The sequence below is a fragment of the Lepisma saccharinum genome, chromosome 2 (genome assembly GCF_977018435.1).
Source record: "Lepisma saccharinum chromosome 2, izLepSacc3.1, whole genome shotgun sequence".
NCBI lineage: Eukaryota > Metazoa > Arthropoda > Insecta > Zygentoma > Lepismatidae > Lepisma > Lepisma saccharinum.
In genome coordinates this window covers 182,191,046-182,206,743 of record NC_139230.1, presented here as the reverse complement: position 1 = coordinate 182,206,743, position 15,698 = coordinate 182,191,046, and the positions used below count along the sequence as shown (strand labels likewise).

The window sequence follows — 15,698 nt, the reverse complement described above, 5'->3', positions numbered from 1 at the left end:
GGGCGAAATAATTATATTGTCCTTTTTTCTACGGGAAAATGAAGTCGAAAGGGACTCTCTGTTCCCCAACCCTCTCCCCCTACCCCTTCGGCCCGTCTATTACTCCCGCGGACGCTGTTCAGTGTTGAAACCGAGGCCCCGATATAGAATCTATACTTCGTCCCGGGAATCTGTGGAGCAAGGCCGCGCATAATGATAGAGAGTGCGCGGAGCGAAGTAGTTCACGCTGCAGTTAACAGCTGGTATACTCTATCCCGGGAATCTGTGAAGCAAGGACGCGCATAGCGGCAGAGAAATAGTTTGGGCGGAGCGAAGCGGTACACGCTGCTGCGAAGGCTGGTAACTGCTGGTAACCCCTTCCACGCAATCCCGTTTCCTCTTGCGTGGTCATTGGTCGAGCCGTCTCGTGTCACTTCTTGCGCAGAGACGTGTTTTCTTTCGCTCGCTCCAGAGATTCCCGGGATAGAGTATAATCACCTCCACCTCCCGGCGAAGGGTACAGCATGTTGAACACACTGACTTAGTTTCTTCTTTCTCCCTTGAATCTCAAACTTTCATAATGCTTTGTAAGAACTACCCATTTTGTTCTGCTCATTAAAATTATTACAAAAATGCAAATTCCTCTTTTAGAATCCTATTTTATCCTCTCATTTTCTCAAATGTGAACACTTGTCGCCTGAATAGGGATAACCTCGAAGGGCTGTGTCATAATTGCGAACACTTGCTGCCTGAACAGGAATAACCTCCAAGGTCTGTGTCCTAATTGCGAACACTTGCTGCCTGAACAGGAATAACCTCGAAGGGATGTACCCTAATTGCGAACACTTGCTGCCTGAACAGGAATAACCTCGAAGGACTGAGTCCTAATTACGAACACTTGCTGCCTGAACAGGAATAACCTCGAAGGGGTGTAACCTAATTGCGAACACTTGCTTCCTGAACAGGAATAACCTCGAAGGACTGAGTCCTAATTACGAACACTTGCTGCCTGAACAGGAATAACCTCGAAGGGGTGTATCCTAATTGCGAACACTTGCTGCCTGAACGGGAATAACCTCGAAGGACTGAGTCCTAATTACGAACACTTGCTGCCTGAACAGGAATAACCTCGAAGGGCTGTGTCCTAATTGCGAACATTTGCTGCCTGAACAGGAATAACCTCGAAGGACTGTACCCTAATTGCGAACACTTGCTGCCTGAACAGGAATAACCTCGAAGGACTGAGTCCTAAATACGAACACTTGCTGCCTAAACAGTAATAACCTCGGAGGGCTGTATCCTAATTGCGAACACTTGCTGCCTGAATAGGGATAACCTCAAAGGGCTGTGTCCTAATTGCGAACACTTGCTGCCTGAACAGGAATAACCTCGAAGGGCTGTGTCCTAATTGCGAACACTTGCTGCCTGAACAGGAATAACCTCGAAGGACTGAGTCCTAATTGCGAACACTTGCTGCCTGAACAGGAATAACCTCGAAGGGGTGTATCCTAATTGCGAACACTTGCTGCCTGAACGGGAATAACCTCGAAGGACTGAGTCCTAATTACGAACACTTGCTGCCTGAACGGGAATAACCTCGAAGGACTGAGTCCTAATTACGAACACTTGCTGCCTGAACAGGAATAACCTCGAAGGGGTGTATCCTAATTGCGAACACTTGCTGCCTGAATAAGGATAATCTCAAAGGGGTGTGTCCTAATTGCGAACACTTGCTGCCTGAACAGGAATAACCTCGGAAGGGCTGTGTCCTAATTGCGAACACTTGCTGCCTGAACAGGAATAACCTCGAAGGACTGTGTCCTAATTGCGAACATTTGCTGCCTGAACAGGAATAACCTCGAAGGGCTGTACCCTAATTGCGAACACTTGCTGCCTGAACAGGAATAACCTCGAAGGACTGAGTCCTAAATACGAACACTTGCTGCCTAAACAGTAATAACCTAGGAGGGCTGTATCCTAATTGCGAACACTTGCTGCCTGAATAGGGATAACCTCAAAGGGCTGTGTCCTAATTGCGAACACTTGCTGCCTGAACAGGAATAACCTCGAAGGGCTGTGTCCTAATTGCGAACACTTGCTGCCTGAACAGGAATAACCTCGAAGGACTGAGTCCTAATTGCGAACATTTGCTGCCTGAACAGGAATAACCTCGAAGGACTGAGTCCTAATTGCGAACACATTTCTCTGACTTTGGACTTAGAACTTCTCATACTTTGTGAGAAGTACGATTTACGATTTTTTTCAGTTCTATGTGTTCGCAATTAGGACCATATTTCTCAATTTTATGTGTTCGCAATTAGGACTATTTAGGCAATGTTCGGAATTAGGGCACCACATTGACTCCACAACATATTTTTAAACGAAACAAATAAGTAATTTCACGATTTGACTTACTGTTTATAGTGTTTGTAGTTTGTCATTTGTCCACTGCTTTGCACACTCTTTAAACCTAACATCAAAACCAAAACAAATGGCTTTTTAGATTCACATGCAGACTTTCGATTTTACGTCGCTTTTTTGTTCCTTTAGGTTACACGACGACGATGATGGATGGCTATTAGATTAAATGGTTGAAGAGACACGCCCATGCACGTGCAGTCATATCATCCATAATCTCCGTGGTGGCCGAGCGCACTAATTGGCCGATTTTCGATTTCCCCCACAGAAGATCCCACGTTCGAGTCCCGACCAGGGTATTGGTGTCCTTTGTGTCCTTCATCAATCATCGTCGCGATTAGCCAAAAGTGGTAGAAAATCGAAGCCAAATAACAAAAATCACAGACGATTCGTGTAAATTCCTTGGTTTTCCATTCCGTTGTCCTTTCATTCTTCATCGCGGTTAACCAAGTGGTACAAATAAGTGATATTAATTAAACAACAACAATAACCAACTAGTATTTCGCACACCCAAATAAAATTCTCTGCAGACGCCACTGCTTAATTAGTTGATTGATGAATTGATTAATTCCCTTTATTTTACTTCTCATTTCTGCCACTTTTGGCCAATAGCGAAGATGAGGATTAGTGATGATATGACAAAATTGATGAAGGGCCACTCGCAATGAACATCTGTGCCCAGACCTGGATTCGAACCCGGGACCCCTGATGTTGTAGCGCGCTGTGAATGTGATAACCACTTCACCACAGAGGCCGGCACTGCATTTTCCAAAGAAGTTATCTCTTGTTTTAAATGGAACTAAATTTACGTTAGTTTATTGTTGTTTATCTCATGGCCGAATTAGATAAATCCAACAGTAAATCATGAATTTAATAATTGATTTGATTTGTTTCATTTGTTGTTTTAAGTCCACTTTATGTACAGAAAGGCTAATCGGAACTGGAAATACAGTTTAAAGTGGAATCAAAACCCCTATGTACCTCCACCAGGAATAGAACCTGGGATCCATTGAGTCAGTGGCGTCTTCTGACCCTGAACTTAAGGCGTTGGCAAAAAAGGAATGTTAACCCCCCCTCTCATTTCTGCGAACAAATATTACAAATTTTCTCCGAATATTTTTGGTGTAAATTTATAAATATTTAGATAAACATTAAATTACATAAATTATTTTAAATGAAGTAAATACTTCATTTAAAATATTAAAATATAATTCAAATGGCCACTCATTACCGAAGATCCATCGTATGTCTGGTCAATTAATTTATCCCCACACTTATATTTATCCATTATTTCAGTCACGTGACTAAAAAGAGCTCCTGCAGTTTTATCGGCGCTCATGTCATGAAATCCAAGAAATCTTTCAATGACTTTTTCTGTGATGCCGAAAAAAAACGTAACACGGTTGACACCTAAGATTTATTGCTAATGTCTGATGTTTCATCGACCATGATAGCCACAAAGTCTGTGTTTTGAATTTCATTGTAGATTTCATCTCTCAGAACATCCGAAACTGAATTTATTAAATCATTTTGAATGCCTGCCGAAGTACCGCGAAAAACTGTAGAATTTAATAAATGTTCTTTAATGAGGGATCAAACTCGGCACTTGCAATAAGGAATTCCACGTAATTGCCCTTATTTAGAGATGCTACATTTTCCCCATGGCCTCGGAATGGCAGTTCTTGCTTTGCTAAATAGCAGACGGCGTTAATCAACCTCTTCAATATTTCCCTGTTCTTTTTTAACTCTTTCCTATTTCAGCTTTTCGTTGAGTATCCAAAAGAACGTCAATTCTAGTAAGGGTGGCAACAAAACGACTAAATTTAAAGAAACTAGAAAGATGCAATTCAGACTCACTGTGTTTTTTCACTGCAGTATTGAGATGATTCAAATCCGCATACCCTTGATAATTCCAAACACCTTTTTTAGTTGAGAATAATAAACATGTCCAACAGTAAAATTTATTCACCACATCACACCCGCAAAGATAGTCTGAAATTTCATAGAGTTCTTTTCGAAAATGTCTCTCAAAACCTTTTCCAGCACCACTTTTTTCTTTAACACATGTTGACATCGTGAGATTCGGACATGGTCGACCATTTTCAATCACTTGTTTCTTCTCTGAATACGAAAGCGAAGAAAATGAATTATTTAAATACTTTTGCACAACACTTTCACTATTATCCATCTTAAAATAATCACATCACTTCACACCAGACGTTTAAAAAATAATGCACAACAATCACGAGCAAAACAACGCGGAACGCGGGGTGAATGAAAGCCAAATCGTTGGGATCAAATACAACGCCTTGAGAAGCTAACCATGGTGGTGGGTGGCAGGGTGCGCATGCGCGGTCATCCTATGTTTTGGCAGTGGTAAGACGTTAGATTTCCTCGCCAACGTCTTGCCCGTCCCGGACCGATCTGCCTGCCTGACAACCACTGCGCGTTGCGCCGCGTTCGAAAACTACCGGGCGCTCGAAACTGACAATTAAAACAAAAACGCTCAAAATCGTAATTTATAAAAGTACAGATACTTTCTTCTTTATTTCATTTTCCTTTGGGCGTTGACACACGGCTTACACACCCAGAGAAATCGCCACTGCATTGAGTACAAGGAGACAACGTTACCACTACGCCATCGAGGAGACCGTAAATCGTGAATTTACGCAAGAGACATTTCACATCGACACGTGCCACATGCCACTTGAGAACGACCAAATTAATGGCAACATTTCACACCCTATCGGCATGATTTCACACAACCGTCGCTTCTGTGTGAAATCTCTATGAGTACATGACCATCGCGCTCCCATATTTGTCGTCTAAAATATGCTTTCTTGACGTCTAAAATTAAGGGATCTGCCACTGAGATATGTAGCCTTTGTTGAGAACGGTTCCGAGTTCGATTCCCGGTGGAAGTTCTAAATATATCGGTGTTGACTGTTGATAATAATTGACTGTTTATAATAATTGAAGCATTCCACCGAATAACGCTGTATGACACTTTTGGGAATGTGCTGAGTTACCAGGGAAATCAAGCTGCTTCTACAGGCTACAAGCTGGCCAGTCATAAGGTCGGATGTTGCAAAAAGATTTCTACTGTGTTTGCATAAGGTTTTTTGTTGTTTCTACTGTAGTCCAGTAACATACAACAGGTTTTATCCGTTGTTCTCGCATTCACTGAAATGTGGAATGCTTCAATTATTACTGTTTAGTTGCTACACCATTGTACTCAACTCAAGAATTTCTTGAAATTAAAAATATTGTGTTTTAGTGCAACTTAAACATAAAAATTTTATATTTTTGGTATTTTATATTTTATATTATTTATATTATTTTATAATATATTTCACATGTATTTTGTTCTTGACGTTGTCTATTGCTGTACAAGCTCAATGACAATAAAATATTATTATTATTATTATTATTATTATTTAAACTGAATGTCCAGTCCCGATTAGCCTATCTCGCTACGACGCCAGGGGTCTCGGGTTGGAATCCCGGCCTGGAAAGGGTGTTCTTTGTGAGGTTTTCAACATATCATCACTTATCTTCATTGTCGCCAAAAGTGATAAAAAAAAGCGACGCTAAATAAAAATCAATTCGAATCAAACCGATTAGCTTATCTATGCATGAAGGGTACTTTAAACGAAAAAGTACTTCGGTGCGTGCATTCCCCTTTCGTTCGAGATCGAAACTTGTAGTAAATTTTGTTTGGTTGTAACCAGTGGCGTGCCCAGGATTTTTTAAAAGAGGCAAGGGCGCTCGCAGGAATTTTTTTCAGGGTGACAGTCAAAAAACTTTTTATTATTATTATTATTATTATTATTGTTATTATTGCTGCTATTATTACTGCTATTATTGTTACTACTACTACTACTACTACTACTACTACTTTTATTCTTATGTTTTTTAAAATTATACATATATTAGTAATTTCTATATTCTGTATATCTATATACAATTTGCATAATTGTATACTTTACATATTAATTCATGTAGAACAAATAAGCTGTTTTTTATAGTTAGATAATCAGTGTAAAATAGACTGTAAGCTTCCCTACTTCAAATAATAATAATAAGAGTTGGTATAACTTACGGCCTGTAAGTCACAGAAAACAATATGTATATCGCTACAATTTAACTATTCGAATTACATTAACTCTTTCCAGGAATCTGCCCCCCCTCCTTGCGGGCGCCCGTGAAAAGGGGGTTACATATACTTTTTTTGTTGTTGTCACCTCTCATTTGCTATCTTTTTCTGTCCTTGAGGTTCCTATTTTAGGAATACTAGGCCAAAGGGAGGGGTTATGAATTCCACCAACCCCCCTTGGGCACGGCATTGGTTGCAACCTAAAACCCTTGATTTATTATCGGAACTTGCTGAATATAAAAGCAGAGGCTCAACCACGAATTTTTGTTCGGAGGCGGGGGAAGTACCAGGATTTACGTACCAATAATAATAATAATAAAGTAATAAAAATAATACTAATAAAATAATGTTAATAAAATAAAGTTACTAATAATAATGTTACTGTTATTATAACATAATTATTGTTATTGTTATTATTGATTTGCTTTATTTTACTTTGCTTCTTGTGCCACTTTTGGCTAATATACGAAGATGGGGATGAGTGATATGATGAAAATGATGAATGGATACTCGCAAACATCCATGCCCAAGCCGGGATTCGAACCCAGGACCAACATTATTATTACTATTAGTAGTGGTAGTATCAAATACGTTATTATCCTCGTAAATTACTCAAAAAGGGGGTAGAAGTTTGTGCTAAAGCATTTGTGTTCAAACAAACTATTTGAATTTTTTTAACACGTTCAATTTCACATTAATAACGGAAAACAAGCACATAAACTATTTTTGAAAGACTGAAAATGTTGATAAATGCATTCCAAATATTTTATATAATTCTTTTTTACATTAACATAGCTTTCATGCACGATATATGTTTCACACATATGCAACGTGGAGTGACGTGGACACTATATTGTGTACGTATTCGAAGTTTCTTAATACATATTATATACAGCATATATTATTTAAATACATTACACAACCAATTCATCCATCTCACAATAAACCAACAGCTCGCGCTACGAAGCCAGGGGTCCCGGACATGGATATTTGTGAGTGTCCATTCATCAATTTCATCATATCATCACTCATCCCCATCTTCGCAAAATTAGCCAAAAGGGCGCAAAAAGCGAAGTAAAATAAAGCATATCAAATAGAAAATAAACCAACAGCAAAAATTACATAAATTGGCTCTCAAATGTGCACGCTCGCTTTCCTCAAAACAATTATTCATGCATTTAAAACAAAATCAATTAAAACAAATCTCATTTCTGTGTCTGGTGACTTACAATGCATTACAGCGAACAAACACAAATCTCGGGTTCGAAACCCAGTGGAGGCACAGTGGTCTGGAACCCACTTTAAGCTATAGGCCCAGTATCAATTAGCCTATCTGTGTATAAAGTAGACTTTAAAAAATCAATCAATCAATTTTACACCTCTTTTTCACTCAGAACCCAGGGCCGTCTCCCGCCGTCACCTAGCTACGGTCCTGAACTTGATAAGTGTAAGAAAAGGAGGGGGAAAAAATTACGAAAAGTATTTAAATTTGCATAAAATTTTAAGTTCTGGGCAGTAATTGCTCCCTGCATGCACACATGGCCGTCAATGTTTCTCCCCCCTTAGAACTAATTTTCGACCAAGGTTGGGGGGGGGGCAATGCTCCCTGCTCCCCCTGTGGTTGCGCCACTGTATAAAAGCTAGATTTATCTCGTATGACAGTACCCTGCTGTCTATTATTGTTGCTGTTATCTTTGATGCACATTTTCAGTGCAAGGAAAATAACGAAAATCTTGGTTAAGACGTGAAAATCGAATGCGATAATGAGTGATTTATCTACACGCTCTTTGCCCCTGCACAATCTTCCGATCGGCTTTAGTAGCGGCAAAAGACCACTGGATGGCAGCACGTGTCAGGGCAGTGGTTTATCGGCGCGCCTGCTCGGTTGAATCGGGCGTGCTAAGCTAGACCTGGCGCCGCACGGAGAAATGTTTCTCGTAGTTCGATCTAACCTTGTTGCAGCGTCGTTGAGCATCGCATGACGTCATTTCATCGTGCACCATGGCAGCGTCCTTTCTGTTGAAGTGTTTGCTTCCTAACGTGAATGTTTTTATTTTGACCTTAAGCCTGTTTGGAGAGACAGGAGTAGCAGGTAAGGGCAATATTACGATCAACTATTGAACCTAGCCTGGCACCCTAGTGCTTAAATGTCACACCTTGTAATATGTACCATGACTTTACATGTCCAAATAATTTCGGTGACACGCTCTTGTCGGGGTGTCGCCTTGTGTAAATAGTAGCCATATGTCGTTATTAATTCAACCCCCTACACAGCACTGTCGCGCGGTAACCGCCGATACGACCACTCGAGATGTCAGTTTTAGCCAGGCTCTCCCTTGCACCAGTTTAAAGCTTCACGTACTAATCAAATACTGCATTAATTCCATGTGTTTGAACGTATTGAAGAGTGCACTACAAGCTATTTTCGTCCGACTTAAATTCTCGTACGTTGCAAGCGTTCGGTGTACGAGAAAATTATCAAAACTCACTTAAATCGTTGTGTCAGAATAAGCTCGAAACATGTTTTAAAGGTGTGGTATGTCAGGTATCTGAAAGTACACAGGTTATGCTTTCAGTTGGTGGGTAAAATATTACATAAACGTCAATCATAACCTTGGATTTTTTTGCAGTAAGTGGGTTGTTACCGGTGGGGGTAGATAGTCCGAAACTCTTGAATAAACTGTGTCAAAAGCATAATATAATTAAGTCTAAATTCAAGTCTGCGTGCCCTTTTCGATTGTACTATACAATAACATACAGTGCTCAAGGGATTTTTGACTCCCTTCACAAACCATTTCCATGTTTCCACGTCGTGTAGATTAACAAGCATGCTTCAAGGGGATATTAAGAAGGCGATATATTCGCTACTTTAAGCGCATGAAATATCTCAGTTTACGTTCTTTATTAGTTCTCTCCCCTTGAAGCAGCAGATGTACGTAAGCTACTCAAAGCAGTAGGACTGAAGAGTACATTTTTGCAAATTATTCAAAATACATGTTCGGGAAGACACGTATCTAGTTCAATATTAATATTATTCCCATTGATTCACATGACAGGGTGCGGATAAATTTGAATCAATTACTACAGAGAATCATAAGCGTAAACCTGCCTACGGTAACAATAGTATGGTGTTCACCAGTTCACTTAGCAATGTATATTGCTTACTGATACCGCTGCTAATGTTTTGCGGACATGTGGAATTTTTAACAACTGTTGTTATACTTCATACGGTCACATTGAAAGTAATTTATAAATTCTTAAGTGTTCCAATAACTAAAAAAAATCAAACTGAATTGTGACTTGTTTTCATTCGAAGTTCACGATGTCTACAAGAATTTAAAATTTGTTAATTAATAACGACGCGTGCATGAATTCGAAAAATATAGTGCTCTTGTAAAGTATAATCGATATTTCTAATCGTTAGTTGTCTAGAAATAATGTAGAACCAAAATCAGACAAGGCTTAACATGTCTTTGGCAGACGTTCGATCAGAAAGTGGCAGAATGGTTAAGTCTTAATTGGTTTTCAGATTGCTTTTTCGTAGCGGCTGCCGAGTTCGAACAGTAGATCCCAACGTTGATTTGAAGGACTTCTTTTTTATTTCTAGTATTTTGTTTTGATGAGTTTTTCTCGAGTAGTTCGTTGAAGATGTGAGTGAGTGGCATTGGAGATGTTTTCCTTTCCTGTTCCTTAAAAGGGCGATGAAACAACTCATGGATACTTAATGTGAGCCCATGAGATAAATTTGGAGAGTTAGGGAGAGTTAAATTTGTGTGGCACTTTAAATGAAGAAGTCACTTCTTGAAGGAAGTAACAAATGCACTGAGTACTTTCCTTTCATTATGTTTGCGAGTGTTAATTTGAAAATGTATTTAGCGTATGTTAATTAGCAAAAATGTTTTGTGTTCAGCGACTGCACTAATTTGATCATTCTTTCTTAGAAAAGCGGAAGCCTCATTGGAATCTAGATGCTCGCACCTAAGTTTGAAAGATGTGGTTTTGTGGAACTTGTTTGAAGATTTTAATGATTAAGATCGTCGTTTTGTTCTGTTTGAGAAAGGAGGAAATAAAAGTGATGAAATCTAGAAGACTTCTCGCATACAACATGAACACACAGAAATTAACAGGCGATCAACACAGGCCATGACGAGTTCGATACCCAGTGGAGGCACAGTGTTTCGGATCCCACTTTAAACTGTAGGTCCAGTCCCGATTAACCTATCTGTACATAACGTGGACTTACGAGAACAACATATGCCATGATTTAAACATAAGGGGAAGATATATTATTTGAAGATCAAGTTACATTGAAACTTATGCTTCTCGTCAGGTCTTGAACTGAGAATCCCAATTATAAATTATCACCTTGCAACTTCAGTGTTGATCATTGAAATGGTAGATAGTCTTTAGCCGTCAGAGATTGTATTATTTGTTAACATTTCTTGCAATACTTCGAACAACGCCTCAATTGACCCATTCTTAACGTAATAAGTGCAAGTAATTGCACCCCCGCTAGTTTTGAAGAACGTCCTACTCTGTCGAGGCTAGTTTCAAATTTACTCGGATAGGCTAACTGGGACTGGAACTACAGTTTAAAGAGGAATCCCAATCACTATGCAATTTGCTTCCATCTGGGGTCGAACCCGGGATCCCTTGATTACAAGAGGACAGCATTTGCACTTCGTCATCGGGGACTCCTCCGACTATGAAGGAGCGAGAGTGTAAACATTGTAGTTGTAATATTTTAAATTAATTGATTAAAATAATCTAGATGTTTGGTCAAAAACGCTTGTGCAGACCACGTTGAGTGTTCTGGGTACGAGACTTGACGAGAATTTTATCAAATTTTCGTTTATTCTTGTCACGGCTAAGTGATAGAAGGCTCTTAAATATGCTCTTTATAACAAACTAGCACCGGTTCGATTATAGTTGGAGGCAAAATTCATTAATCCTTATTTGTTTCAAAGTGAAACAAACTTTCTAAATTTATTACATTGAGAATACGACCGACTCTTTATGCATCGTGCTAAAGACTTATAAGTTATCGCGAAGGTTTAAAATGTATAAAGCGGTTGAATCGAGAATCAGGGCAGGAAACTGAATGGAGAGTACCGGGTAAATTTCGTTCGTGGTATTCGTCCACTACGAATTCCACATGGTACGCCCATGTATCGATCGCGGGCCCCTCGTACGTAAACCATACCGCCTGTCCGCCTGCTTTGTATTACAAATATTCCGCTGAGAACACTACATTGTTCCTAATGCCAAAACCTTTTTTTTCACAGTTGGTATTTTACCTTGTAATATGCGATAATAAAGTTAGCGTTCGTTTAATTTTGACAAGGGTTGTTCGGAAAGTAATGGAACTTTATTTAAATAGCTGGTTCGTCTGTAAAAGGGTAGGAAATGAAAGTGTGCGGTTTAAAAGCTTAACTAGAATAAAATGTATACAGCTTCAAATATTTTATTGAATTTGGTGGACTTTATCTCGAGATAATCGCAATAATATGACATTAGAGAGAAAATGGCCTAACCTTTTGTGTAATTTAGTAAGTGAGTATTTGTTACTGTACAGCTCAGAATATTTAATTTATTTACTAAGAATACTTTGCTCTTTCATGCACTTTAACATTATTAGCAGGGCTGTGATTTTTCATGTAATTATATATTTTTATTTCATATGTGGTGAAGCAGAAGTCTTAAGTGGCGGCGAAATACAGTTGTAGGAATGCTATACATGAAAATCATGTTGCATTAAATATTTCGAGGTATATTACGTATTTTCCGTTTATAAAATGCTGTATTTGTACTTTACATAAGTAAACCACCACTATGTTGAGTGGTCGACGTACGATTGCGTCATTGAAGGTTTTGGGTTAGTCGGCCTCTGTACGGATGTTTCTTTGCACGTGTCCATCATTTCATTTCTAATCATTCATCATTGGCCAAAAGTGAGGGTGTAAGGGGTGGCCCTTCTTAAAGACACCCAAATGTCAACTTCAATTCCACGTAGTACACCCTGGACTGCATTGTTGCAGACTAACGAGGCTCTGGCGCCTGGACTTGCAGCCAGGATAATTCTCTGTCGTCTCCTATGTGTTTGTGATTGTCCCTTCATCCATCTCATTATATCACCATTCTTCCCCAGTGTCGCTATTAGCTAAAAGTGGCAGAGAAGGGCAGAAAATAACAAATTTAATAAAGAAATCAGCCAAAAGCGGCAGAAAAACTACTCCAACTAAGGAAACTAGAAATACAAAATAAAACTATAAATATATATAGGGCATTTTTAAAAGGGAAGTAGGCTGCCTGTGGAGATACGAATCCCTTAAACACCCTCTTTGGTTACGCCACTGGGCTTTCGTAACCTCCGTGATATAATAACGGCCAATTTGATTGGAAACTTAAATTTTTAACCGGCCTCCGTGGGAGAGTGGTTAGCACAGCGCGATACGGCGCCAGGGGTCTTGGTTCGAATCCTGGGTAAGACATGGACGTTGTGTTTGTCATGAATGAAAAAGTCTCGAATTGAGGTTGATTGATACGAGTTTTATTTGTGGTGAAAGCTGCCGCGTAAAAGCTTTCCTTTTCAAAAGAGAAAAAGGAGTGGCTAGCACAGCGCGAAACGACGCCAGGAATCCCGGATTCGAAACCCTTCATGGATGTTCTTTGTGAGTGTTCCTTCATCAATTTCATCATATCACCACTCATCTTCGCGATAAGCTGAAAGTGGCAGAAAAGTGAAGTAAAATAAAGCAAATCAGTCAAATTTTCGAATTTTTAATGATGATAACACACACCCTTAATTTTTTCATTAGGTAATTCAAGTTTCGTTATTGTAAGAGAGGAATATCGAAAATAGAAGGCAAGTGGCTTTGAAATAATGCTGTTTGTACAGAGAAATTAATGCGCTGTGAAGGTTACGTGAAAGTGCATTAATGTTAGAGAAAGCAAACGAACAGCAGTGTTATCTCCTGCAAAGGGCTGCTTGCAGTCAGTCGAATAAGTAGGATGATGAATCAAAGCTTTCATGTAATAAATGATAGTCGTGCGCAATGGACAAGCAAACATCCACATTTGCCGTGCTGGGCAAATAAAGATGGAATATGATCCGTGCAGTAAAGGCACAGAAGGCACCTGCCCTGTGTTCGCAATGCCGGCCATAATTACTCTCCCGATGTTTGCCTCATCTCGTGATCTCGCGCATCGCAGCATCTCGCATCGTACCGTGTGTGATGAAAGTTTTCAAAGTTCGCATATTATGCACGGATACGCATGTAGGGATCCCGTATATTTTGAATTTTCTCATTTTATATAGCATTTCCGCCCTTAGGTTAGTCGCAACGACGATCATGAACGATTAGGTGAAATTGACCGACGACTCGAAAGAGTCGACCACCCGACGCACTCGACGAGCCTCGAGCATTGTGTTAACGCTTTCGCCTCGTAATCAAGGGTTCCCGTATTCGATCCCCGTGGACGCACGTCCTCTTTATTGATTGAATTGTTGTTGTTTTAAGTCCACTTTATGTACAGTAAGGCTAAGCACGTACTCTTTAAAATTGTAGATCCTGTCTCGATTAGCCGACCTCCGTGGCGGAGTTGTTAGCACACCGCGCTACGACGCCAGAGGTTCATGGTTCGAATCCCGTCTTCGGAATAGGTTTTCTTTGTTAGTGTCCTTTCATAAATTTCATCATATCATCAGTCATCCTCATTATACAAAATTGGCAGAAGAGCCACATTAAATATGAAAAATCAAATCAAAATCAAATCCAGTCTCGGTTAGCCTATCCGTGCATAAAAGCGGCATCTATAATTTAAAGTTTGATCCGAACAATTGATGTGTGTCCGCACCCGGAACCGAACCTGCAAACTCTTGATTACATTGCCACGTATTGAGTTCTTGCGAGTACGGTAATATTACATGGATGAAATAGAAAGCATGTCGAAATTGAGACTGGCTTTTGTTAAATTAGAACATGCAGTATCACTTTTGTTATCAGACGCTGGGGAAGATAAATGAAGATAACTTGTATCAAGAACCTTATAATAATTTGTTAACACCCAAGGCTCGTGTGTGCATCTGAAGATATTTGCAAAGATAACAATTCCACCGATCTCGTATAAAAAGGAAATTCTCCCTAGAGTGCATTTTGCAGTAGATGTGACCTTTTTTTCTGTCGTTCAGAGTTTCTCACTTTTCGATGCAGTGTTCCTTAGCCCTGATGCACATGAGAGACTTTCTGACGCGGCGGATCCACCGAGCGTTTGCCTTTACAAGGGTTCTTATGGAGCGATGCACACGAGCAGTGTTTTCAGACATCAGAGATTGCTGCGAAGCAGTCTCGAGGATATTATTACTGTGGCTACTAGTTTTACATTGTGTTTAATAGAGTGATGCACACGAAAAGTTTTATTTTACTCTTAACATTGATTCACAATGGTACTGAACGGTTCTTTCACGAGATGAAGAGCCATCATGGCTCAAAGTTATAGAAGCGGTTTGTTCTCAAATCTTGTATTTTGGTCTTTGTTTTCTGCGACGGTCATTTTGGTTTTAAATTTATCTGTACGCATAACTGCCCCCCCGGTAGAAGTTAACGTTCTTACCTTGTAATCAAGGGATCCTATGTTCAATTTCTGGTAGGGTTACAAAACTGTAGAGAAGGGTTTCCCAAACTTATTCGTTTCACGGCGCCCTTTGTGTGTCAAGATTTTTCTGGGGCGCTCAAGTCTGAATAAACGCCTATCTAACACTTGCAATGCTCAGTTAGTGTGGTTAGGTTGCTTGCCTTAAGTTAAAAAATTAACACACATTTCAAATTCAGAAACATTTTGCGTGTAAAAAGTAGATAAATAAGCACATATTTGGAATAAGTGTAATTTCAGTGAAAATATTGGAACATTTCGCGGCGACACTTTGGGAACCACTGCCGTAGAGATCACACTTTCCAGAATATATCTAGTTCATTTGTTAGCCTGTTTGTGTATGAAGTGGATTTAATGTAGGCATACACATGCAAGTAAGAAACAATCTACACACATTTTGCAAGTAGAACGGGCAAATAAATAGATAAGGTAAGGAAATTCGACACTCTCGTTTAGTTATGAACGGTCGACATTGTTAGAATGAAAAGATATA

General features: G+C 39.6%; 1 protein-coding gene across 4 annotated transcripts in view; it reads left to right on the top strand.

The window, feature by feature from the left end:
• The first annotated feature begins 8,429 nt into the window (after positions 1-8,429).
• LOC145984219 (post-GPI attachment to proteins factor 6) overlaps positions 8,430-15,698 on the top strand; it is a 530,070-nt gene continuing 522,801 nt past the window's right edge. For all 4 annotated transcript variants that reach the window (XR_014441287.1, XR_014441288.1, XM_083117778.1 and 1 more), the window contains exon 1: positions 8,430-8,645. Coding sequence is in view for 2 of the 4 variants with exons in the window: in XM_083117778.1 (XP_082973904.1) it covers positions 8,555-8,645 (91 nt within the window). In the remaining 2 variants the exon portion in view is untranslated. The remainder of the gene's footprint in view (positions 8,646-15,698) is intronic.